The 25,867-nt window shown below is 44.0% G+C and overlaps 2 protein-coding genes across 6 annotated transcripts; both read right to left on the reverse strand.

The window, feature by feature from the left end:
• Positions 1 to 4,236: 4,236 nt before the first annotated feature.
• LOC112234718 (methylosome subunit pICln-like) lies at positions 4,237 to 10,238 on the reverse strand. Of its 4 annotated transcripts, none has more exons than XM_024402985.2 (8): positions 9,739 to 10,237; positions 9,256 to 9,392; positions 9,036 to 9,158; positions 8,669 to 8,779; positions 8,504 to 8,509; positions 8,221 to 8,394; positions 4,570 to 4,672; positions 4,237 to 4,451 (listed from the first exon to the last, which is right to left on the reverse strand). In XM_024402985.2, exons 1-7 carry the CDS (start codon positions 9,855 to 9,857, stop codon positions 4,605 to 4,607), a joined length of 738 nt encoding a protein of 245 aa, XP_024258753.1. In that variant the 5' UTR covers positions 9,858 to 10,237; the 3' UTR covers positions 4,237 to 4,451; positions 4,570 to 4,604. The 4 variants fall into 4 exon arrangements, with proteins under 4 accessions (XP_024258753.1, XP_024258752.1, XP_024258751.1 ...); XM_024402984.2 differs by having other exon boundaries at positions 4,606 to 4,672; positions 9,739 to 10,236; XM_024402983.2 differs by having other exon boundaries at positions 4,237 to 4,672; positions 9,739 to 10,236.
• A 1,634-nt stretch (positions 10,239 to 11,872) lies between these two features.
• Positions 11,873 to 21,501, reverse strand: LOC112234719 (remodeling and spacing factor 1-like). Of its 2 annotated transcripts, none has more exons than XM_042296111.1 (12): positions 20,736 to 21,501; positions 20,330 to 20,453; positions 19,987 to 20,181; positions 19,665 to 19,769; positions 19,515 to 19,594; positions 19,354 to 19,402; positions 19,156 to 19,256; positions 16,963 to 17,030; positions 14,579 to 14,750; positions 14,210 to 14,427; positions 13,914 to 14,084; positions 11,873 to 13,491 (listed from the first exon to the last, which is right to left on the reverse strand). In XM_042296111.1, the coding sequence occupies exons 1-12, from the start codon at positions 21,398 to 21,400 to the stop codon at positions 12,995 to 12,997; spliced, it is 2,445 nt and encodes an 814-aa protein (XP_042152045.1). In that variant the 5' UTR covers positions 21,401 to 21,501; the 3' UTR covers positions 11,873 to 12,994. The 2 variants fall into 2 exon arrangements, with proteins under 2 accessions (XP_042152045.1, XP_042152044.1); XM_042296110.1 differs by having other exon boundaries at positions 19,156 to 19,259.
• Between the last annotated feature and the right edge of the window lie 4,366 nt (positions 21,502 to 25,867).

Raw genomic sequence — 25,867 nt, forward strand, 5'->3', positions numbered from 1 at the left:
AGTGCGCCAGTGGTCAGGCTGAAGCTCAGTCGTATGCTTATTGGTCTGTTTGGCCGTCTGTTTCACTGGGAGGTGAGGTGGGTTTCGCCATGAGTTTCCCCGATTACATTTCGGGGCTGCATCTCAATTATGTATTTATATCGCTTCCTACTCTTGTGTCCTCTCCTTGTGTCCTTCTCTCCTTGTGCCCACTTTATTCATCTGTAGGATACAGACTTGACAGGTGCAGAGGTCAATCACTGGGCTGGATTTTACATTAGTCTTATAGAAATGTATCATTATCATTTCCAGTTCTCTGCTGCCAATGACTGGAACGAACTACAAAAATCTCTGAAACTGGAAACACTTATCTCCCTCACTAGCTTTAAGCACCAACTGTCAGAGCAGCTCACAGATTACCGCACCTGTACATAGCCCACCTATAATTTAGCCCAAACAACTACCTCTTTCCCAACTGTATTTAATTTTTATTTATTTATTTATTTTGCTCCTTTGCACCCCATTATTTTTATTTCTACTTTGCACATTCTTCCATTGCAAAACTACCATTCCAGTGTTTTACTTGCTATATTGTATTTACTTTGCCACCATGGCCTTTTTTGCCTTTACCTCCCTTCTCACCCCATTTGCTCACATTGTATATAGACTTGTTTATACTGTATTATTGACTGTATGTTTGTTTTACTCCATGTGTAACTCTGTGTCGTTGTATCTGTCGAACTGCTTTGCTTTATCTTGGCCAGGTCGCAATTGTAAATGAGAACTTGTTCTCAACTTGCCTACCTGGTTAAATAAAGGTAAAATAAACAAATAAAACATTTTTTTTTATCATAATCAGACTAATCACTGAATCTGCTGAAGGAGAGGATATAAGGAAAGGAGGATAGAAAAGTGTGTGTAATTGGGTGAGGGTGATGGGCATAGACATAGGCCTGTCTCAAATGCCACTCTATTCTCTTTGTAGTGTGCTAGTTTTAACCAAGGCCCATATCGCTCTGGACAAAATAAGTGCACTATATAGGGATTTAGGGATTAGCGTGACATTTGGGACTTGCCCACAAAACCATGCAGTATATGGTATGACATCATCTAATCTGTATAAGTACTGTGCTCTCTGGTGGTGGGTGGGGGGATCACACCTCACAGCTTGGCCACGTTATAGCAGCAATAGGCATGGGGGTAGCAGTGCAGTGTATGGAGAGACATAGAGGAGAGTAAGAGAGAGAGGAGAGGCAGCCACTTCCACACCATGTGAGCTCAAGCTCATCATCAGCTACTATCTCTGATCCCACACACACGCACGCACAAACATATACACACACACGCACGCACAAACATATACACACACACATGCACACACACACGCACGCACAAACATACACACACACACACATGGTAGCCTGCTGCAGCCATAAGAAAACAGACCCAGAGGAGTTAGCAAGAAGACACATACAGAGAGAGAGAGGAGGAGAGGAAGAGAGGGGGGGAGAAACCGAGACTGAGGCAGACGTTGTCGTGCTGCTGTGTGAACTGAGCAGGAGAATCTTAACCAAGCTACTAGCTCCCAGAGGGCTATGTCAGTCTGCTGTTTACACCATGGAGCTGGTCTCTACACTGCAGCTGTGTATCTGCAACCTAGAGCTGCGTCTGCTGGGAGAGGTGGGCCGGCTGCAGCCTCACCTACCTGGCATCTGTGGTCCATGGCCTCACCTTCCATGGAGCCCTGGGGAACCCCTGTAGCACGCTACACCTACCGGGAAGCCTCACTGCCTGGTTCTATTATATTCTATTGTTGTCTCTATATAATGAATAGATGATCTATTATATCATAATGGATACCTATTTTAGTTTATTCTGTATGATGGATAGTATTTATTTTCTTTTGTATATGTATAATCTATTCTATCTATAATAACATTCTATTGTATTCTATTGCTGTCTTTCTCTAATGAAAATGCATTCTACGGATAATGGATATATATTCTATTCTCCTCTATTCTATTTAGGAGTGGCGTGCTGAAGATGGTGCTCCAGTTCATGGCAGCTAGTGTGGCTCGTACCATGCTACAGGGGCTGTGGGCCCTCAGTCTCTCTGGCCTGTACCTGAGACACACACTCCAGGGCTTACAATGCATCAGCCCCATCCACACAGACACACACACCAGCCTGGTGCTCCCCGGCCCTCTGGTCACGGCTGCAGCCGTGGCGCCTTTCCCATGCAGACCTCCTTCACACACACACTATGGACTAGAGGTACCGGGCACACGCCACACACACACACAGAGGTGAACTATGGGGTCCCCTTTTTAAAAAACTATTTACCTGACATTACTCCCTCTCTTCTTCCCTCCTTTTCTACCTATTCGCTTTCCTTGTCCCTCCTCCAATTCTTTCTCCTCTTCCCCTTTTATGCCTCTTCCCTACACTCGTGTTCTGCCTCATCTAGCTCTCCTCTTCCCATCCTCTTTCTCTCTCTCCTGTAGGCATGTGTTATGTCCTGTTGTTTGATCAGATGATGTCTGGTAGAGCTTCTCCCTACCGTCCCCATCTGGCCAACAAGAGGAAGTGACCCTGGGTCAGATTCATTAGTGCACACTGTAGCGAAACCATTTTGCAACAAAAAACATTTAACAACAAAACTATTTCTTATTGGACGAGTTCAGGTAGTTCCTCCACGTTTCGGTTTGTTTGGTATCTATTGTCCTGGACTCACCATCCATCCCTATGAACCGAAGACCCTGATGCATAGTGACCTCTTTAAAACTAAGCACATTCAAACAAAAAAGACTGTACATTGTTTTTTAACCTAATATGATTTGTGCAGTGGTGGCACTTAAAAATTGAGCTGGAACATATTTGATACCATTTCATTTTCTATTCCAGACATTTTTATGAGCCATCCTCCCCTCAGCAGCATCCTCTGTATTTGTGTAGCATTTATGTAAAACGATGATTTCTGTAGTTAGTGTTAATAGCATCTTTATAACGCGTTGAGATAGTAATTTATGTACAGTTCTGCAATAGATATGCCTATGGCCAACCGTCCTAAGTCGTCCCTTTGCGGTCCACACACTTTGAACATTGCTGCGGGGACTTGCTTCCATTCAGCCACAACAGCATATGAGTTCAGACACTAATGTTGGACGATTAGGCCTGGCTCGCAGTCGGCATTCCAATTCATCCCAAAGGTGTTCGATGGGGTTGAGGTCAGGGCTCTGCGCAGGCCAGTCAAGTTCCTCCACACTGATCTCGACAAACCATTTCTGTATGGATCTCGCTTTGTGCAGGAGGGCATTGTCATGCTGAAACAGGAAAGGGCCTTCCCCAAACTGTTGCCACAAAGTTGGAAGCACAAAATCATCTAGAATGTAACGTAAAATGTGCCTTCACTGGAACTAAGGGGCCTAGCCCTAACCATGAAAAACAGCCCAACAATTATTCCTCCTCCACCAAACTTTACAGTTGGCACTATGCAGTCGGGCAGGTAGTGTTCACCTGGCATCCGCCAAACCCAGATTTGTCCATCGTCTTGCCAGATGGTGAAGTGTGATTCATCATTCCAGAGAATCTGTTTCCACTGCTCCAGTGTCCAATGGCGGGGAGCTTTGTACCACTCCAGCTGCTGACGCTTGGCATTGCACATGGTGATCTTAGCCTTGCTTATAGAGCGCATGGCTGTGTGCTCGTTGTACACATATCAGCAACGAGTGTGGCTCGAATAGCCAAATCCACAAATGTTGTGGTGGTGTATTTGTAAGTGCTCTGTGAGAGGCTTGCATTGCTCAGTGTTAAAATTGCACTCTGGTTCAATTTTCAAGATTGACACAACACCTCACCCAAGAACAATAGTTTAAAGTGGCTCTCACTCTGCTCATGCTGCCTAAAAGCAAAGCAAATAAGAAAACTTGGTTTCTGTGGCTAAGGGTAGTCTAGTGCAGGGACTCCCAAAGTTATAAATAGCTCTCTAAGGTATGTAATGACTAGCATAACAAGAGGAACTGATGATGCACTACCCAATTTTATTACAAATAATTTTAAAGTCAGACTGGTTTAGCGGTCTAGACTGCTGCCTGGTGCCCATGTACCGCTTCTACTTTGGCCCAAAGCCATTTCAGCACACTCTCCTCTTTTTAAGACACAAAGACATGAAACATATTTCAACTAAATTAAAGTTCCAGATGCACTAGTGGAGCTCCTACATTTCTCCTCTAGAATGTGCACAGAAGAAACACCTCATTCTTTATACAAAAACACGTGTGTTTAATGAAGAGATTTCATACAAAGGCAACACTGTTCCCTGTTGGGGAAATCTCAGTACAACTGGTCTCCAGGTACAAAACACAAGAGAAGAATCTGTGTATGTTGAGATGAACAGAAAATCAGGAAGTGGAGAGACTGTATTCTCCTCCTATCCCACAAGTGCTTTGACTGGCAGTAGAGTTGAGTTCCATCTGGGAGAAGGAGTGGGGGAGAGAGTGAGAGACTCAACAACAGTATGGTAAGCAGGTCCATAAGGTTGGCAGCAGGATGTGGATTACAAGGTGATAACACAAAACATCACAAACGTACTGATAATTACAACATAGTATTATGATACGTTATTACTAGTGGTCTGCGTCTGCATCTTCAAACTGTCCGGCCATCGTCGACCCTGCATCCACCTCCATCCCATCTGCAAAGACAGACAAAGAAATAGAACGACTAGAATAGACAAAGCAGACCCACAAGCCAATATACTGATTATCATTAAACACATACTGCTGTCTTCATGCTCATGTGTCTATAACAGGTTTGGGCTATACTTAGTACTTCATACATGCTGGTCAATCAGTTATTTTTCAAGGAAGAGGCTCTGAACCCCCTCCATCAACCTACACACAATGACAAAGCAAAAACAGGTTGACACTTTTGCAAAGATCCCCCCCCCCCCATAATAAAATAAAATTATGAAATTTCACATTTACATAAGTACTCCAACCCTTTACTTGGTGCTTTGTTGAAGCACCTTTGGCAGCGATTACAGACTTGATTCTTCTTGGGTATGACCCTACAAGCTTGGCACATCGGTATTTGGGGAGTTTCTCCCATTCTATTCTGCAGGCCCTCTCAAGTTCTGTCAGGTTGGAAGGGGAGCGTCGCTGCACAGCTATTTTCAGTTCTCTCAGGTTCAAGCCCGGGCTCTGGCTGGGACTTGAAGCCACATCATCTTGGCTGTGTGCTTAGGGTCATTGTACTACTGGACGGTGAATCTTCGCCCCCAGTTGGATGTCCGGAGCACTCTAAATCAGGTTTTCATCAAGGATCTCTCTGTACTTCACTCCGTTCATCTTTTCCTCGATCTTGACTAGTCTCCCAGTCCCTGAAAAACATCAACAAGCTTCACCGTAGGTATGGTGCCAGCTTTCCTCCAGACGTGACGCTTGGCAATCAGTTCAACCTTGGTTTCATCAGACCAGAGAATCTTGTTTCTCATGGTCTGAGAGTCCTTTAGGTGCGTGTTGTCATGTGCCTTTTACCGAGGAGTGGCTTCCACCTGACCACTCTACCATAAAGGCCTGATTGGTGGAGTGCAAATGGGTCTTCCAAATGGACAATGACCCCAATCATACTTCCAAAGTTGTGGCAAAATGGCTTAAGGACAACAAAGTCATGGTATTAGAGTGGCCATCACAAAGCCCTGACCTCAATCCTATAGAAAATGTGTGAGCAGAAAAGGGTGTGCGAGCCAGGAGGCCTACAAACCTGACTCGGTTACACCAGCTCGGTCAGGAGGAATGGGCCAAAATTTACCCACCTTATTGTGGGAAGGCTACCTGAAACATTTGATCCAAGTTAAACGATTTAAAGGCAATGCTACCAAATACTAATTGAGTGTATGTAAACGTCTAACCCACTGGGAATGTGATGAAAGAAATAAAAGCTGAAATAAATCTCTATTATTCTGACATTTCACATTCTTAAATAGAGTGGTGATCTTAACTGACCTAAGACAGGGAATTTTACTAAGATTAAATGTCAGGAATTGTGAAAAACTGAGTTTAAATCTATTTGGTTAACTTCATTGGGATAGGGGACAGCATTGGGAAGTTTGGATGAAAAGCGTGCCCAGAGTAAACTGCCTGTTACTCAGGCCCAGAAGCTAGGATATGCATATAATTGGTAGATTTGGATAGAAAACATATGGCAGGTGAAAACCTGAGAAAAATCCAACCAGGAAGTGGGAATTCTAAAGTTTGTAGTTTTTTAAGTGAATGCCTATCCAGTATCCAGTGTCTGTGGGGTCAGATTGCACTTCCTAAGGCTTCCAGTAGATGTCAAGTCTTTAGAAGTAGTTTCAGGCTTCAGGGAGAGAATAAGACCACTCAGAGCAAGTGGCTCAGCTGAAAGCCTTGAGTTGTTTATTGCGCGTGGCCATGAGCGCGCCGTTCGTTCTCTTTCTAATGAAAACGGTATTGTCCGGTTGAAATATTGAATATTTATGATAAAAAGTTCCTAAGGATTGATAAACATCATTTAACATGTTTCTACAAACTTTAATGGAACTTTGACATTTCATCTGGATGTTGTGAGCTCGCTTTGTGCCTGTGGATTACTGTACTAAACGCATGAACAAAACGGAGGTATTTGTACATAAAGTGGGACTTTATTGAACAAAACTAACATTTATTGTGTAACATGGAGTTCTGTGAGTGCCACCAGATGAAGATCAAAGGTTAGTGATTAATTTAATCGCTATTTATGACTTTTGTGAGTCCTCTCCTTGGCTGGAAAATGTCTGGTTTTTTTGTGGCTAGGCGCTGTCCTAACAATCGCATGGTGTGCTTTCGCCGTAAAGCCTTTTTGAAATCGGACAGTGTGGTTGGATTAACAAGTTTATCTTTAAAATGGTGTATAATAATTTTATGTTTAAGAAATTTTAATGAGATTTCTTGTTTGAATTTGGCGCCCTGCAATTTCACTGGCTGTTGTCGAGGTGGGACACTAGCATCCCACTAATCCCAGAGAAGTTAAGGTGAATGTAAACTTCCGACTTCAACTGTAGATATTTACACTATACTGAGTTATAACTTCAACAGACAGTACCTTTTATCTCCAGTACATTATTGGTGGAAGATCGCAGAGACCGGTGAGTATTTAGGACTTGTTGCTAAGCTCTGACATACAGAGCTACAGCTCTCAGATATTTGCAACGTAATCTAGGTGACATTACAGCAGATTGCAACACAACCTGACAGTAGAAATGGTAAAAAAATCATACCTTTTTAACATTTAAAGCAATCATACTTCCATCAGTTTAACTACCGGTAACAAATGAAATACTATGAAACAGATTATTATTTGTATAATTTTGTGTTGTATGTTGATGTCGAGAAAGTAATAAAGAAATGGAAGGAGTGCGAGAAAAGGTGTTGGAAGAGGGAGAAGAGATGCCCCTGGTGAAAAGAAGACTGGGGAAAAGCATGGAGAATCCAATTCAAAGTAAGTGCACCTCAACCATCATATATTTAGGCACTTTTTTTTAACCTCTTCATGCCCAAGGAGCCCCACCAAGTTAAATGAGAAGACTGGGGTGCCCGGTTATGTGTTGTGCTATATTTCAGGTGTGTTGTAGAATACATTTGAATCTATTGTTTAGGTTCATGTTAGAATGGCATCTTTAGGTTGAAAAATGACTCCTTCTCAGAGGTACATTTAGGCACAGAAATGTTGTGGTTTTTTTCACTCTTTTGTAGTGATGGGAGACAAGTCAGTGGCAGACAGAGAAGTTGGAGAACCATCCGGTGCTCAAGAGGAGAAGGACCAATTACCAGAATCAGGCTGACTTCAATGCTCTTATTTTTAATTTTAGAGGACTCCATGGCCAAGTTCCTGCTTATGACAGACATGCGCCCAAGGAGCTAGCCTCGTAATGTTTTTTTTAACCAATCCTTGAACTTATATTGTAATATGTTACATTCTGTTTGTAAGGCATTTGCTGTTATGTAGCGACTATGACGAGTGGGATCATTGTTACTATCCTCTGGCGCCATCTGGTGGTTGTTACAATACACCACTAACAAGCAAAGCCAAGAACCTCCGCTGTGTATTATTTATATTCTCATGCTGAAATGTTAACCAGGGATTTAAAAAAAATACTGTTTCAGTGTGTGACCTACCCTCGTATCCTGTGTTTGAGTATTTGTGTGACCTATATCCTTGTACGATATGTGTGTGACCCACCGTCAAACTCTCCATTGGCCTCATCAGTGCGGACCCCAGCCATGTGAAAGGTGTTAGCAACAGACTGAGCTAACATGCCCTCCAGTCTCTGAAGAGTAGCCTGGCCTTCAGCCGTCAGACCCGACACACCCTCCTCATATGTACAGAACGACGGGATATCACCCTGACCATGCTCTGGAGGACAAAGAGAGAGAATAACACCTGTGAGTGGTGTGTGTACCTGTGTGTGTAGTAGTAGTAGCAGCAGCTGATAGGGTGAGTGCATAGTTGTTAGGCTTCATACCTGCCTCTTTTCCGTTGAAGGGAGAAAGAAGGTGGAGATACAATGTTAGTATTATATTCTTTATTACTCCATCTATGTGAGATTGTAAACTGTATGTAAAAGCGTGAGTGTACTGTTTGTAGAACTGTGAGTGTGTGCTTGTATAAATGAGTGTGTGTTACACACCCGCTTCTTCCACATCGTACTCATCTCCGTCAAAGTCCCCGTCGGAGTCTTCATCATCTGGGTCTGGGTGCAGGGCCTGACACTCACACATCGCTGAAAACATTGACTCCACTGGAGACACACACAAGTTAGGGAAATCTGTTTTCTAATGCTAGCTAGCATGGTGTTTACAAACTAGAATGTCAAAGAATGCGAGAGCCAAACGCTTTCGACATCCGTAATGCATGTGTGAACTTGTTATTGACTACTGTACAGCACTTGTTGTATTATATATGGAAACTGTTTTTATATGTGACCTGCTTAATAAAGATGCATTTACTTTAATTTAGCCCTGCCCTACTAGCCATCCCTCTCCCCTCTGACTTACATGCTGCCTTGTCTCTAGGGACGAAGCGGATCTCTGTGATCCCCTCAGAATCATCTTCCTCACTACTGTTATCCTCATCTTCTTGATCATGGGCATTCTCCTGCATCTCTGCTTCGTTCTCATCTGGGGAACACAGACACACACTTAGAAATGCTTACTCGTTCACAAGTTTGCGTTACACGGAGTTTGAGATTTACCATGATGGACAGGTGTGTCTCACCGTTGAGTTTGGCGTTGACCATGACGTATAGATGTTCCTGTGGGTAGGTGCTGAGGTCTCGTGAGATGGCGTGCAGGCTGATAGTGGGGTACTCTAGAGAGAAGCCCATCCCTGAACCGTCAAACCACGACAATCGCCTGGAAAACACAGGAAAGCAACATTTTGACAACTAGTCACAAGGTGAAAACTCATTGTATTTCCTTGATTCATCACGTCTCCCCTCATTGCCTCCTCAAAACAGAGGAACCTCATATCTTCCCCGCCAATGTGCTTTGAGAAGGAGACAAGGAGGGAGGGTGTGAGCCAAGGAGATGTGAGGGAAAATGCAAGTTCATGGTGCTCACGTTAATACTTTCAAAGGAAAAACACATAAGACAAATGTAAGTCTTGAAACTTCCTGATTTTAGGACTAAATTAGCTGGCATGCTAACGAGCTAACAATGCTAGCTAACTTAGCTAGTTATCCACAATAGCGTCGCATACGTTTCAGCAACGTAGAGCGTTCCTGCGCCGAGGCCCTTCCCGTCCAACACCGCCGTGGTCTCGGCTTGTTCATGCCGGACTCCCTCGCTGGGTGCGGGGACACTCCTTAGCAGAACCATCCTCAGAGACTGATGGAGATGACGGCCAGAGAAAACACTCGTTTGGGTCTGTCCGGAGCTGTCAACAACACTGCGCTTCTGTGAACTGGTTGGCTATTTCGTTTCCCAAAGATGCCTATTTAACGCTGCTGGACATAAACGGATATCTAGACGTTTGTGCAGGGAAGACGATATAGCTAGTCAACTAGCTATCGATAGCCTGAAGAGTTAACGTTAGTTAGAATATGCATTCAGTATACATTCCCCAGAAACGTTAGTGCCACTAGCTCGCTTTGTGGTATTTACCAGCTCCCCACGCTGCTTTCACTGCTAGCTAGCAGCTAACGTTACCGTTCTTATTGTACCTCAGTCCGTATCCCCGCCAAGAACATAGGTTTCCACTAGTTACCACAGCCACAAAGTTAAACATGGCCCTGAAATAAAAAAAACATCGAAAGGGTGCTTTTGGGTCTTAATTTAAGGTTTGGGTCCTTTATTATAGCTCAGGGTTATGTATAATGGTAACGTTTCAAATCAAATTTGAAAATAAATTGTAGAAAAATGCGAGGTTTATGACTTTGTGGCTGTGGTAACTAGTGACTACAAAGAGTAGAGGCAGATATATTAGAGAAAGGAGAGGGAGAAGGAACATCAACCGCAAGAAAACATTACCGCCAACTACAGGTTGGGGGTTATACGAGGAAGTGATGATTTCCCTCTTCCTACTAGCCGCGCGAAAAGTAAAAAAGCAACATGTTCCTCGCTTTGACGTTTGGCAATAACAATGCAAACAAGCTGCTGTACCAACAGACAAGTAACAGAGCAAAACTTGTATTTATTCCTTAAGATAAGACCTGCCGTAAAGCCTGGATAGACGCTAGTCTGAGTATCCGTCTCGTATCTAACGTTTCACTCCTTGCCATTGCCAAACATTTTGGCACATGACATGGAGTATAGGGAGTGGAACGTTCGATAAGAACTTAAATAGCCCAAGGAAATCTGGGGCCATTGCGAAAAGACTCAAATTGGAGGTACTGTATGTTGTCTGCCATGAGTAGTATACATTGGTGGAGTGACCACAATAGTAGGCTAGCTCTTATTTATTACTATGCAGGCTATTTACCATGGGACCCATACCATTTCTCAACCTTTGGTTCATTTGTCCAATGTTTAAACCATACTATTTGGTTTACTAACACGTTTGCACATTCTTATTCTAGATTGAGCAAACTGCACTAGGTGGACAGGCCGTTAAGTCAAATATGTACCAGTTCAAAGTATAAAACCCAGGTACCTCACAGTACCACTACCTATGGCCATGGTAACAGCAACACAGTCCTGCCAGACCAGAGACAACCACTCCTCCATAGGAACACTGTAGATCTGGACACAGAAGAAAGCTGCATGTTCAACACCTGAGATCTTAAACCAGGAAGATGAAGGCACTTCTATTTCCTATATAGTGCACTACTTTTTACTTGAGCCCTACTAATCGGGAATAGGCTGCCATTTTGGGGTGCATACAAAGACTACCATTGAGCCAAGGAGATGGCAGCAGGTTTCATGGACTCCTGATAGCCTATACATACACACACTAGTTTTTATCTGATACTGCATTATCATTAAAATGTTTAAAAAGCTTAACATAAAAATCACTACTGTAGGACAGGGATCAACTAGAACATAATTGCAAATCATTTGTAGACTGCAAGAAGCCCAAACGGAGATGACTAAAACAATTTCAAACCTAGCTTACATTTGTTTAAGATTTCATGTATATTATGCATGGGAATACTTGGGAACTGATTTCCAAAAAAAAGTCACTTGGCGCTGATTTGGGGGCCAAATTAAATCACTGGCCCGCGGACCGCCAGTCGTGGCACCCTGCCCTAGGAAGTACTCACTGATTGTGGTTATATTGGTATAACAGCAAACAAAAACATACCAATTGTGTCAGTCAATGAACATGTCATCCCATTGCATGGGTCCACTGTCTAGGCAATCTTTGTATAGTAAAAGCAGACAAAGTGCATTTGTGAGATGCTTGAATATTGGTTTTTAATAACTTATAAAACACCTATGTTACAGCACCAACTATAAACATACTGTACATACACTGGATGAAAAACCGGGTGATTTTTTTTTTTTTTTCAGACTGAACATCTCAAAAGATTTTATATTTTGGGGGGGAGAAACCAACATAAGAACAGTGAACTAGAATGATAGAATCTACAAGCAGTTCAGATAGAACTCTAATGATAAAAACAGACAGTGGACTGAGGGCCTGATACAGCATTCCCACCTGGGGCCATATTCATTAGGGCACACAGCAGCAAAACATTTAGCAAGTTCAGGTAGGTCTCCCTGTTTCAGTCCTTTTTCTGACTAATGCGTATGCCCCCATCCTCTCAAATAGTAGTAGGATGTAGAATGTTTTGACTGGACTGAAGAGTTGTAGACTATTGTGGAGGAATTATTCAGTCCTCACTGAGTGAGAGGAGGTACACTTCAACTAACACAACAACCAACAGTGAATTGATTTACTGAACATAGCTAGGTTTGCCAGTGTCCATCTGCCAGCCCCCAGTGTACTGTAGCTATAACTACAACTGTATGCAGAACTGTAGTTGTAACTGTGGTCAAATCTGCAAAGTGCCATTTGAGATGAATCAGCCTGTATGAATCTCTTTCTAGTCGTTATCTTCCTGGTTCACAGCAGAACAGAAGCAGCTCTTCCATTGGTTTAAAACATCCAACTCTCTTTTTTTGGGATAATTAAACACTCCAGTCCATTCGATCTCTCCTTCATGGAATATAGAACACTATTTTACAAGGAGACAGAAGAGAGAAGGGAACATCTAGCATTTTACAGGATCAGCAGCCGAGCAGAGAGAGCAACTATGTACAGTCCAGAACAGCTAAGGTGGGTGTCTGTCTGGTGGAGGTCAGGACAGTCCTTCACCCTCTGGCTGTGTATTGTGTTGTGTGTCTGCGTGTTGGATGGTGCTAGTGCATTTGGTCCAGTAGTTACTCATCCTGTTTAGGGAGGAGGGGAAGGAGAAACGGAAGGAGGGATGATGATGAGGTAATGAGAAAAGTCATTGGTGAAAGGCAAGAAAGTGTAAAAAAAATAACTAAAAGTAACAGTCTGTATGTCATCATGTGTCTGACTGGTCAGGAGGTGGGGGACTGTTAGACCTGTTCTGTCCAGCTCTGGCTGCTCTGTCCCTGGGTAAGGCTGCACTCTCAGCCCCAGGCTTCATTGAGCCTCTAGAGGCCTGCTGTCTGTTAGGGCTGTTTGATTCCTTGTCTTTTGACAACGTCTTTCTCAGCTTCTTCTCCTCTTCATCTGCCTCCTTATTTTTTCCCTCTTCATCAGAGTCGATGCGGTTCAGTCGTTTGCGGATAGGACGATCTTCCTCGGATGACGACTCCGATTCCCCATTATCATCCTCATTATCTTTAGTGGAGGGTCTGCATTTCTTCAGCAGAGCTAGATGTTTCCTCCGCTGTTCTATCAACACCTCTCTCCGCTTCCCTCTGCCCATCTTCTCTCCTCCCCTCTTCTTTCCCCTTGTTCTAGTCTCCTCCACCTCTTCTCTCCACCTCTTTCCCCTCTTTTCTTCCTCCTCAGACTCTCTCGAATGGGAGGATTCTGAAATAGAGGGAGCGAGCGGCGGATTCAGACATCAGCAGGAGTTAACCCCGCATTCAGACACTAGCGGCAAAAACGTTCCTTTGCCCGGCGCAATGGAATCGATGGCCAAAGTTGCCGTGGAAGTGGTGAAAAATTTAAAACGGCTCTATTTTCTCTGCATCTGGTGACGTATTTTCCGCTTCATCCAGCCAACCAGAAAATGTTGGTTTAGGGACAGTGGTCGGTTTAGATTGGTTTAAATTTAGGAGGGGGAGGGGTGGAACATTATCGGCACGCTTTCACTTGCAGAAGCGGTTTTTTGCCGCTAGTGTCTGAATGCGGGTTGGTTATGAATTGTTTACATTCACTAAATGACAGTCTGTCAAGTTCCACATGGACCTCCCTAATTTGGGGCAGGGATGGTAACCATAGTAACTGACCATCGCTGTTTGAGCTGGAGAGACGACGGCCGGATTTGGCCTTGTCCTTATTAGTGGTTGCCTGGGAACCCTCAGATTCCGACGTCTCGCGGTAGTTCACCTCCCGCTTCCGGCCCCGCCTTAAACCACACCTCTTCCTGTCCTCATCGCTGTCACTCAAATCACTGGTCTCTGCAGAGAGACAAAGAGAGTTTTATTTTACTTTCAACTGAACATGTTCTTTAACCTCCAGCACCAAACCTGGATTTGTGCGTGTGTGTCATCTTTTCCCAACTCATATTCCAAGCCTTACTCACCTATCTCTTCTTCCTCATCTTCACTCTCCTCCTCCCCCCATCCTCTCCTCCGTCTGCGAGGGTGTTTCTTGCACTTTGCTGAGGTCCTGGTGGTTCTCTGTTTAGGTGCCCGTCTCTGTGCCCGTGTAGACTGGCTTACGAAGCCCGGGTCACTGGCAAAGCTGTCCACATCACTGGCTGCTTCCTCATCACCTGACGCTACAAACTCCTCCTCCGTACTACAGACACAAGTTAAAAGTTTGCATTTATAGTGTTCAAACAAAAAATGACTTTACAATATGGGGGGTAGCTCCAATGCGTAGCACCCACACACACACATATCCACGGAATTACTAGGACTGACTTAAGGCCAGTCAGGGACAAACGCACCTGGCGCTGAGCTGAAACTCCTCCTCACTCTCTGCAGCCGTGCTGTCGCTCTCCAGGTCGTTAAGTCTCCGCCTCTTCCTGCTCCTGGTGGGAGGGGCCTGAGCTGTGGTTGGTCCTCGTTTCTCCTTCCCCTCCTCCGATATGGTGGCCATGTCCTTATCCCGCCCCACTCCTACACACAGGACCACAGGGTTACACACAACAACAGGAACACAGGCAGGCCACTATTCTGTCATTTAAACTATAGGTCGCCCGATTAATCGGAATTGCCGATTTCAAGTTTTCATAATCGGAAATCGGTATTTTTGGACACCGATTTGGGCGTTTTTTTTTTTTTACACCTTTATTTAATCTTTATTTAACTAGGCAAGTCAGTTAAGAACACATTCTTATTTTCAATGACGGCCTAGGAACAGTGGGTTAACTGCCTTGTTCAGGGGCAGAACGACAGATTTTTACCTTGTCAGCTCGGGGATTCAATCTTGCAACCTTTCAGTTACTAGTCCAACGCTCTAACGACCTGCCTCTCTCTCATTGCACTCCATGAGGAGCCTGCCTGTTACGCGAATGCAGTAAGCCAAGGTAAGTTGCTAGATATAAGTTTAATGCTCTTATAAAAAACAATCAATCATAAATCACTAGTTAACTACACATGGTTGATGATATTACTAGTTTATGTAGCATGTCCTGCATTGCATATAATCGATGCGGTGCGTATTCGCGAAAAAGGACTGTCCTTGCTCCAATGTGTACCTAACCATAAACATCAATGCCTTTCTTAAAATCAGTACACAGAAGTATATATTTTTAAACCTGCATATTTAGCTAAAAGAAATCCAGGTTAGCAGGCAATATTACCCAGGTGAAATTGTGTCAGGGTATATGCAACAGTTTGGGCCGCCTAATTTGCCAGAATTTTATGAAATTATGACATAACATTGAAGGTTGTGCAATGTAACAGGAATATTTAGACTTATGGATGCCACCCGTTAGATAAAATACGGAACGGTTCCCTATTTCACTGAAAGAATGTTTCGAGATGATAGTTTCCAGATTCGACCATATTAATGACCTAAGGCTCGTATTTGTGTGTTATTATGTTATAATTAAGTCTATGATTTGATAGAGCAGTCTGACTGAGTGATGGTAGGCACCAGCAGGCTCGTAAGCATTCATTCAAACAGCACTTTCGTGTGTTTTGCCAGCAGCTCTTCGTTGTGCTTCAAGCATTGAGCTGTTTATGACTTCAAGCCTATCATCTCCCGAGATTAGGCTGGTGTAACCGATGTGAAATGACTAGCTAGTTAGCGGGGTGCGCGCTAATAGCGTTTCAAACATCACTCGCTCTGAGACTCGGAGTAGTTATTCCCCTTGCTCTGCATGGGTAACGCTGCTTCGAGGGTGGCTGTTGTCGATGTGTTCCTGGTTCGAGCCCAGGTAGGGGCGAGGAGAGGGACGGAAGCTATACTGTTACACTGGCAATACTAAAGTGCCTATAAGAACATCCAATAGTCAAAGGTATATGAAATACAAATGGTATAGAGAGAAATAGTCCTATAATTCCTATAATAACTACAACCTAAAACTTATTACCTGGGAATATTGAAGACTCATGTTAAAAGGAACCACCAGCTTTCATATGTTCTCATGTTCTGAGCAAGGAATTTAAACGTTAGCTTTCTTACATGGAACATATTGCACTTTTACTTTCTTCTCCAACACTTTGTTTTTGCATTATTTAAACCAAATTGAACATGTTTCATTATTTGAGGCTAAATTGATTTTATTGATGTATTATATTAAGTTAAAATAAGTGTTCATTCAGTATTGTTGTAATTGTCATTATTACAAATAAATAAATAATCAGCCAATTAATCGGTATCAGCTTTTTTTGGTCCTCCAATAATCTGTATCGACGTTGAAAAATTATAAAATCGGTCGACCTCTAATCTAAACCCTCTTGTTTGCATCTTGTTCCTCATTTTGGATGCATCCAAAATGACACCATATTCCCTACATAGTGCACTACTATTGACCAGGACCCTTAGAGCTCTGGTCAAAAGTAGTGCAACTATATAGGGCAGGGTTCCCCTCCCCAAATGGCATCACCATGGGTGATTTTATTTGTTCCCCCAAGTTTCCTTTGCCCCAAAAAAGAAATAATAATATTTTCCCACGCATGATAGAGACACATGAATTCATACAAATGCAAGCAAGTTTTGAAATGATCCCCCCCGACCATCCGCTCAAGAAAAAAAAGAAAAATCAGCCCTTGGCTGAATCTAGTGGATGATCCCTGATATAGGGAATACAGTGCCATTTGAGAGCCATTCAGTCCTCAGTGTACACACTCATTCCCTTTCTCTCTCCTCTATATTTCTCACCTCCTCCATCAGCATCTCTGACGTCTTCCTCTATCGCTTCATCAATGGCGTCATCAAAGTCATCAAACCTGGAACACACACACCAGGGTTTACGTTAATTGCTTCTAATACACCAGATGTTTTAAAATCGTGCATAGAAGAAGTTAGAAGAATAATTTAGTTGCTAATTGCAGCCTGCAGTACCCCGGACAGCCTTCATCTTGAGTTACTCAATGAGAGGGGGCAGCACTGAGCTAACCTGCAACATCACTTCCTGGAGTAGCTCACACTAGATTTCTTGATGGGTCCAAAAAGTTGGACCCATTCCGAAATGGACCTGGGGCTTTCCCACCCGGACCCAATATGCATGAATACATTTTTTAAATATAACAACCCGTTCTGTTCAGGCCCGAGGACAACTAGACCCGTTCCGTATAGACCTGGTTGGATCCAGACCCGGTCTGATCAGAGTGAGGGAAGCAGCAGAAAAGTCATTATTTTAAGCGACTTTATTAACCCTGAGCTGATAAAGCTTGAGAGGACGGGAAAAGGTGCCGCTCTAGCAGACGCGGGAGAGGCAATACTGTGAGTGACACAGGGAGAAGGGAGGGAAAGAGCAACCAACCAAGCCGACACGTGCTATAGTAGACTATGGGCGGCGGGTAGCCTAGTGGTTAAGAGCGTTGGGCCAGTAACCGAAAGCTTGATAGTTCGAATCCCCGAGTGGGCAAGATGGAAAAATCTTCCATTCTGCCCTTGTGCAAGGCAGTTAACCAGTAACAGCAACTGCTCCCCAGGCGCCGATGATGTTGATTAAGGCAGGGTTTGGGTGAAATGCAGAAGACACATTTTGGTTGAATGCATTCAGTTGTGCAACTGACTAGGTATCCCCTTTACCTTTGCCATATATAGCTGCCATAGCTAGGTTATTTATCATCAAATACGATTACCTAGTACCTGTCTTGACTGCATCAAACCTGTAAGAAGCTAGTTAAGCTAGCTAACGTTAGCTAGCTAGGCTAACTGAGGCTGCAGTGCATGTGCTCTCATCCTACAAATAACAACAATTCCATTTGGAATATTAAGTAGCAGCCTACCTCTTGGTCTTGGTAGCCTATCCTTCAACATTTTAATTCCATATCCCGAGTGGTGCAGCGGTCTAAGGCACTGCATCTCAGTGCTAGATGCGTCACTACAGACACTGGTTTGATCCCGGGCTGTATCATCAGCAAGCTACATACACCATGCTCCAATCTTGTGAAAACCAAGAGCAGCAATATAAATTATATTTTTACCATTCATTTATACTGTCATTGGGACAACGTGACAGGGAAGATTTGAATTTACCGGCCATTTGAGAAATTGACCAGATCCATATGCATTGGTTGCGTAACCCATGAAGTCATCTACCAACAGTGCTCAATAACACATGTTCAAACATTTGCCAAAATGCAATTCTATACAATGCACCTGATGCGAGCGGCTCCATATGTGACAGAGATAAACATCTCTGTTAGAAACTTAGAATGAAGGGGAATCTAAAGATGCAACTAGGATTGGTCGCTAAAAACCAATAGAACAAAAGAGAAATGCTGGTTTCAATGGCATATGAGGAAGTATTTCTAAAATAAGTCCTTCCACGTTTCTATTGTAGGATTTTGCCGAGGCTACTTTGAAACAAGGTAAGACATGCCTCATAATATAAAGTAAAACACATAGGTTTCTAACAATTTAGTATGTTTTCAAAATGCATACTGCCTCCAGCTCACATTGCAAATTAGTGAGTGACGCGCTGATAGCCTGCCTACCATAGCCCATGTAATGGAATGGCGAATGGGAGGCAAGCTTAAATTATCAGTTGAGAAAAATAAATAATTATAGCTCTATAATCGTGGCCATCAAAACTGTTTATCACCCAATTGCATTTAGAATGAAATGTTTCACTCCAACAACGAGTTTGACAAGTTATATTCTGCTCATAATAGGCTCTGTAGGCTGTGTGCATGTGATAAATAAGATGTGTGATGACTAACAAATACACACGCCCCAATTTAATTCCACCAAATTAACCTAGACCAATAAGCATGACGGTCAAATGTAGTTCCATCAACGAATTCCACTAAATTTGACAATGGGATGTTTTTTTCTCTCGGTCAATTTGGCAGGTAACAATTTTATTTAGTGGCTTTAATTTATTTACACACACACACACACCTGTAGCTGATACACTTCCTGGTTCTGGTAGACCTCCTTCCCAGATTTTTGGTATTTTTTGCATCTTTCTTTTTTGCCTGTTTCTCCTCTTCCTCCCCTTCCTGCTAGAAACACAACACACAAATTCAGATTATGATCATTTATTTTATGCATATTTGGCCTTCTAGACAAAATTTTCCTAATTGTGTGTGTACTTACAGGAATGATGTTCTCCACACTGATTCCCACATACACCAGACGCTCCCTCCTACAGAGAAAAAACAGGAATTACACAACCATTTCAGTGTGTGTGTGTGTGACAGTGTTTGAGTGAGACCGTGTGAGATTGAGTGTGTGTATATGTGTGTGGTGTGTGTGACCTCCTCTCAGCTCTGTCTCTTTTCTTCATAGCGCAATCCAAATTCTGCAGCTGCTCCTCTAGTCTGTCACACAGCAGCTTCTACAGAGACCAGGGACAGTGTTAATACATGCACGCACGCGCACACTCTCTCGCTCTCTCTCTCACTTACGTGTTGGCAGGGCGGGCAGAACCATTCTCCCTCAGGTATGACCATGAGAGGGGGTCTGAGACAGGCGGTGTGGTAACCACTATCACATGAATCACACAGCAGGATCTGCAGCAGAGAAACACACAGGTTGTGCACACATTCAGGTGTTTGGTGTAAATAAACTCATGAAATCAAGAATAGATAGTGCTCTGCAGAAGGGAAACAGTTTAAACACACGCCGTTTCTGGCTTCACAGTAAAGCACAATATTTCATAAGTCATACGGATACCAAGATGTAAAGAAACAAAAAACACAATGTACTCCAAACACACACACTTCTCACCAATTCGGGGTGGTTTGGGAGTCCACAGTGGCTGCAGGGATCTTCATTAGGCATCTCCTCTGATTGGCTAGAGTCATCTGAGTCACAACCACTTCCCCCACCCCCTCTCCCCTCCTCCTCCTCTCCTCCCTCATTCAGTTTGCATCGCTTCGCTCGAGTATTTGACCAGCGGGCGCCTCGATGTCTTCGTCTGCTCTGTAGACACACACACACATAAAACACACATTTACAATCAATCACCTTGATAACCAACATTTTCTTGGCTATGCTCATTTTCACATTCATACAAAGCCTTATTCTAGATCACTTATGAGTAAATTAACTTTTAAAACAAAGCAGTTACCTTTACAGTCCTGCTTTGTCCCTCAGGGTTTTCTCTCTTCTTTTGCCATTGAGCAGTCTTCTCTTCTTCTTCCTCCCTCACCCCTGGTGGTGCGTCTTGCCTCTCCACCTTGTTTGGGCTGGGTCTGTAGGTAGGGTTGATCAGTAAAATATAAAATTACAGCACAATGGAGACAGCTCCAACAATACCAGCAGAACTGGGGCACAGTTGGAGAAGATGGCCAAAGACAGTCAGAAGAAGTGGAGAGCCTTTGTTGCTGCCCTATGAGCCAGCCAGCACGGCGGGGATGAGTGAGAGCATGATAATAAATCAGAATTTTGTATCTATTATTCAGCTCTACATGATAAATTGTCACCTCAGTTATTGTGATGAAAGAAATGGGAAGAGATTCTATCATGGACCTTACCTGCAGATCCGAGCCGATCTCCGCAGAGACCTCCCATCTCCCTGCTCCTCCCCCTTCTGCTCTCGCACGTTCTCTCTCCTCTGGTTGGGAGGGATCTTTATCTTCAGCCTGATCCCTTCTTTCTGCAGCTCAGAGGAGGCTTCCAGGGGACCCGGCCGGTCTGTTGCTCCATGCCCAGCACCTTTCACCCCAGCATGGGCTGGTGTGTCTGTGTTGAGGGCCTCTCCCTGGTCCACCTGTCCTTCTACAGTCTGGCTTCTCTCTGACTCCTGCTCCTTCTCTCCTGAGGTACTCTTCTTCTTCTCCTCTTCCTCTGTTCCATGGCATCCCTCGCTTTTCTCCACATGGAGGTTAGTCTTTTTCTCTTTTGGGTTGTCATCCCTCTCTCCAGACTGGTCTCCATGTAAATTCTCCCTCGCTTTCTCTCTTCCATCCTCTCCTAACCTCTCCCTCGATCTCTCTCCTTGCTCGTTCCTTGCTCTCTCTCCTTCCCTCTCCTCTCCTCCTGCCTGTCTCTCCTGTCCTCTAGGCTCCAGGGGTGATGGGGCTCCAGTCTCTCCCCAGCCAGGACTCTTCCTCACCAGGACTGACTGCCTGCTCCTCTCCTTGTCTGGAGCTCTGGCCCTCTCCTCCCCCTCCTCTGACCCTAGTCTGGTTCTCTCCATACAGACCGATCCGCCATCTTGTTGCTGCGACGGCGGCCTGCAGATGACCCCCACATGACATATACCCCTATAAGCCCCCAAGCCCGTTTAGGGAGCCCCCCATTGGTCAGCTCCTCTGGCAGTGTGACTGCCAAGCCCCCATCAGGAGTTGACTGCCTCCCCAGCTGCTCCTCCTTGGTATGTGTTACTGAAGGGTTACGGACGATGATGCTACTGCTAGTACTGCTGCTATGGCTGTTGTTGTTGTGATGGTTGCTGTGCATGTCATTGTTGTTGTTGTGATGTGTGTTGCTATGGTGACGGTTGGCGCCAAAGAGCTCTCTCTTCTTCAGTGGTATCTTGGCCTGCTGATCGGTCCTCAGCGCCCTCTCCGCTTCCTCCTTCACAGGAGGAACTTCCTGTTTCATCGTTGCCGAGATAGGCACCATGACGACGGAGACAGCATTGCTAGGGGAGTTGCTAAGCGTCTGGGGTTCCTCTTTGACCAGTGCGGTGATGGTGCTCACTCTGTTGTCAATCACTTCTGACCTCTCCTCCTTCCTCCCGCTCTGTTTCTCTCCCTCTTCTTTCTCACCTTGTTTTTCCTTCTCCCTTTCTTCCTTCATCTCAACTGCAATGTTTTCCTCCTTCACTGAGACTACCGGTGCAAGCTTGGTTGGGGTTTCCTTCTCTGCTAAAGACGCAATGTTGACGTCCGTACTAGTGGACTCTCGGTAGGAACATGATCTACTCTTCTCTCGCTTTTCCTCATCTTCCTCGTTCTTCCCTCTCTCTTTACTCTTCTTCTTGTCTTCCTCAGCCTTCCTCATCTGTCTTGCCGCTTCCTCTTCCTCCAGCTTTACCTCTCCTCCAGCTTCACCTTGAAAAATCACCACACATGTTGACATGTTATATTGCAGCTCTGGTTCCAACATTCATTCATTCATAATAACACAATTATAATAGAGCAGTAGTGACCACATGATCATGTTACTACTAACTACACCATCATATTACAGGTAACAAAAGAACCCTCACCCTCCTCCTGGCCTCTTCTCCCCCTCTCCACAGGTGTGGCACAGTTGGACCCTCCCTTCTCTCTGTCCATCTCTTTCTCCGTCTCCTTGTGTTCTGGATCCAGCTGGGTCTTCAGGAGGTCCAAAGCATCGGCTAAGTCATTCCGGGTTCTGAGGACAAACAGAACATTCTGAACATACGGTGCCATAAAAAAGCATTTGCCCCTTTCTGATATTCTCAATTTTTGATACTGAATGTTATCAGATCTTCAACCAAAACCTAATATTAGATAAAGGGAACCTGAGTTTACTAATAACCCCAAAAATGTATACTTAATTTATTTAATTAACAAAGTAGGTGCACTCAACAACTGGTTGTGCCACCTTTAGCTGTAATGACTGCAACCAAATGCTTCCTGTAGTTGTTGATCAGTCTCCCACATCACTGTGGAGGAATTTTGGCCCACTCTTGTATGCAGAACTGCTTTAACTCAGCAACATTTGTTGGTTTTGAAGCATGAACTGCTCGTTTCAAGTCCTGCCACAACATCTCAATTGGGATTAGGTCTGGACTTTGAATGTGTTGCTTTCTAACCATTTTCATGTAGACTTGATTGTGTGTTTAGGATCATTGTCTTGCTACATGACCCAGCTGCGCTTCAGCTCACAGACGGATGGCCTGACATTCTCCTGTAGAATTCTCCGATACAGAGCAGAGTTCACGGTTCCTTCTATTATCAGAGAATTCTACAGGAGAATGTTAGGCCATCCAGTTATTGAGTGTAAGGGGGAAATTACTTTTTCACACGGGGGCATTGGGTGTTGCATAACTTTGTTTATTAAATAAATATGTCATTGATGTGTTATTTGTTCACTCAGGTTCCCTTTTATCTATTATTAGGTTTAGGTTGAAGATCTAATAACATTCAGAATCAACAATATGCAAAAGTAGGGGGCAAATACTTTTTCACAGCACTGTACATACACCCTTTCTCTCTTCTCAGATGCTCCGACTAGGGTTACAAAAAATATATCTCATCTATCTTTCCATACATCCATCCATGCATCATTACCTGACGATACAGCTCCAGGTGGATCCGTCCCAGTCGTCCTGTTCCTCTGTGTACAGTCGGATGTTGTGTTGGGCGTCAGTCTGCAGCCAGTACATCAGGCCCTGTCTGTCTCTGCCCAACGGCTGCAGCCTCATCGCCTCCGCCTCCTCCTCGTTCACCAACGTCTTGAACTTCAGGTTGTCATCAAACTGGATCTCACACAGGTACTGGGGTCAGGGGTTAGAGAGAGACGGGGGGGGGGTGTTAGGGTCAGACAGAGAAAGAGAAGAAAACAGTACAGTGCCTTCAGAAAGTATTCACACCCCTTTACTTTTTCCACATTTTGTTGTTACAAAGTGGGATTAAAATCAATTTCATTGGAATTTGTCAACGATCTACTCAAAATACTCTTAATTTCAAAATAAATAAATGCTTAATGGAAAATAAATATGTTAGAATCACCTTGGGCAGCGATTACAGCGGTGGGTCTTTCTGGGTAAGTCTCTAAGAGCTTTGCAAACCTCGATTGTACAATATTTGCCCTTTACTATTTTTTAAATTCTTCAAGCCCTGTCAAGTTGGTTGGTGATCATTGCTAGACAGCCATTTTCAAGTCTTGTCATATATGTTTAATACAATTTAAGTCAAAACTGTCTCTCGGCCACTCAGGAACATTCAATGTCGTCTTGGTAAGTATTTGACTCAGCCATGCCTCCTTGCCTGTCCAACATTTTCTCATCTCCCACCCCTTCTAATGCGACTATCCCCGAAGCTTCTCCATTTTTCCCCTGGCCCGCTACAAGTTACTCCTTGCAGGCAGTCACTGAGTCCAAGGTGCTAAAGGAGCTCCTTAAGCTTGACCCCAAAAAACATCCGGGTCAGATGGTTTACACCCTTTCTTCTTTAAGGCTGCTGCCCCTATCATCGCCAAGCCCCTCTCTCCTTCCTGGGGAGGTTACCAATACTTGGAAGGCTGCCACAGTTTGTCCTTTATTTAAAGGGGGAGATCATGCTGATCCTAGCTGTCTATTTCTATTTTGCCCTGTTTATCAAAAGTGTTGTAAAAATCTGTCAATAATCAACTGACTGGCTTTCTTAATGTCTATAGTATTCTCTCGGGTATGCAATCTGGTTTCCACTCAGGTTATGGATGTGTCACTGCAACCTTAAAAGGTCCTCAATGATGCCACCATTGTCCTTGATTCTAAGCAATAATGTGCTGCTATTTTTATTGACTTGGCCAAAGCTTTTGATACGGTAGACCATTTCATTCTAGTGGGCCGGCTAAGGAGTATTGGTGTCTGAGGGGTCTTTGGCCTGGTTTGCTAACTACCTCTCTCAAAGAGTGCAGTGTATAAAGTCAGAACATCTGCTGCCTCAGCCACTGCCTGTCACCAAGGGAGTACCCCAAGGCTCAATCCTAGGCCCCACTATCTTCTCAATTTACATCAACAACATAGCTTCCTACTGCCTGAACTCTCTCATCCATTTATATGCACGTGATACAGTCTTATACTCAGCTGACACCTCCCCGGATTTTGTGTTAAATGCTCTACAACAAAGCTTTCTTAGTGTCCAACAAGCTTTCTCTACCCTTAACCTTGTTCTGAACACCTCCAAAACAAAGGACATGTGGTTTGGTAAGAAGAATGCTCCTCTTCCCACAGGTGTTATTACTACCTCTGAGGGTTTAGAGCTTGAGATAGTCACCACATACAAGTACTTGGGGGTATGGCTAGACAGTACACTATCCTTCTCTCAGCACATATCAAAGCTGCAGGCTAAAGTTAAATCTAGACTTGGTTTCCTCTATCGTAATGGCTCATCTTTCACCCCAGCTGCCAAACTAACCCTGATTCAGATGACCATCCTACCCATGCTAGATTACGGAGACATAATTTATAGATCAGCAGGTAAAGGTGCCCTGGAGCGGATAGATGGCTAGATGTTCTTTACCATCACAGCACTCTATACTCCCCTCTGTAAACTGGTCATCTCTGTATACCCGTCGCAAGACCCACTGGTTGATGCTTATTTATAAAACCCTCTTAGGCCTCACTCCCCCATATCTGAGATATCTACTGCAGCCCTCATCCTCCACATACAACACCTGTTCTGCCAGTCACATTCTGTTAAAGGTCCCCAAAGCACACACATCCCTGGGTCACTTTCAGTTCAGTTTTCAGTTCGCCGCAGCTAGCGACTGGAACGAGCAGCAACAAACACTCAAACTGGACAGTTTTATCTCAATCTCTTAATTCAAAGACTCAACCATGGACACTCTTAACAGATGTGGTTGTGTGGTATGATGTATTGTTGTCTCTACCTTCTTGACCTTTGTGCTCTTGACTTTTCCCAATAATGTTTGTGCCATGTTTTTATGCTGCTACCATGTTGTTGCCATGTTGTGTTACTACTAT

The sequence above is a fragment of the Oncorhynchus tshawytscha genome, linkage group LG13 (genome assembly GCF_018296145.1).
Source record: "Oncorhynchus tshawytscha isolate Ot180627B linkage group LG13, Otsh_v2.0, whole genome shotgun sequence".
NCBI classification, from domain to species: Eukaryota; Metazoa; Chordata; class Actinopteri; order Salmoniformes; family Salmonidae; genus Oncorhynchus; species Oncorhynchus tshawytscha.

Excerpts from the sequence above, each read along its gene's own strand:
- LOC112234718 (XM_024402985.2), bottom strand. The coding sequence starts at position 9,857 with ATGGTTCTGCTAAGGAGTGTCCCCGCACCCAGCGAGGGAGTCCGGCAT. Across the intron at positions 9,393-9,738 it reads ACGCTCTACGTTGCTGAAAC|GCGATTGTCGTGGTTTGACG; the intron begins GTATGCGACGCT and ends TGTGTTTTCCAG. Across the intron at positions 9,159-9,255 it reads GGTCAACGCCAAACTCAACG|ATGAGAACGAAGCAGAGATG; the intron begins GTGAGACACACC and ends TGTGTTCCCCAG.
- LOC112234719 (XM_042296110.1), bottom strand. The coding sequence starts at position 21,400 with ATGGAGAGAACCAGACTAGGGTCAGAGGAGGGGGAGGAGAGGGCCAGA. Across the intron at positions 20,182-20,329 it reads GACAAAGCAGGACTGTAAAG|AGCAGACGAAGACATCGAGG; the intron begins GTAACTGCTTTG and ends GTGTGTCTACAG. Across the intron at positions 19,770-19,986 it reads TCCCAAACCACCCCGAATTG|ATCCTGCTGTGTGATTCATG; the intron begins GTGAGAAGTGTG and ends TCTCTGCTGCAG.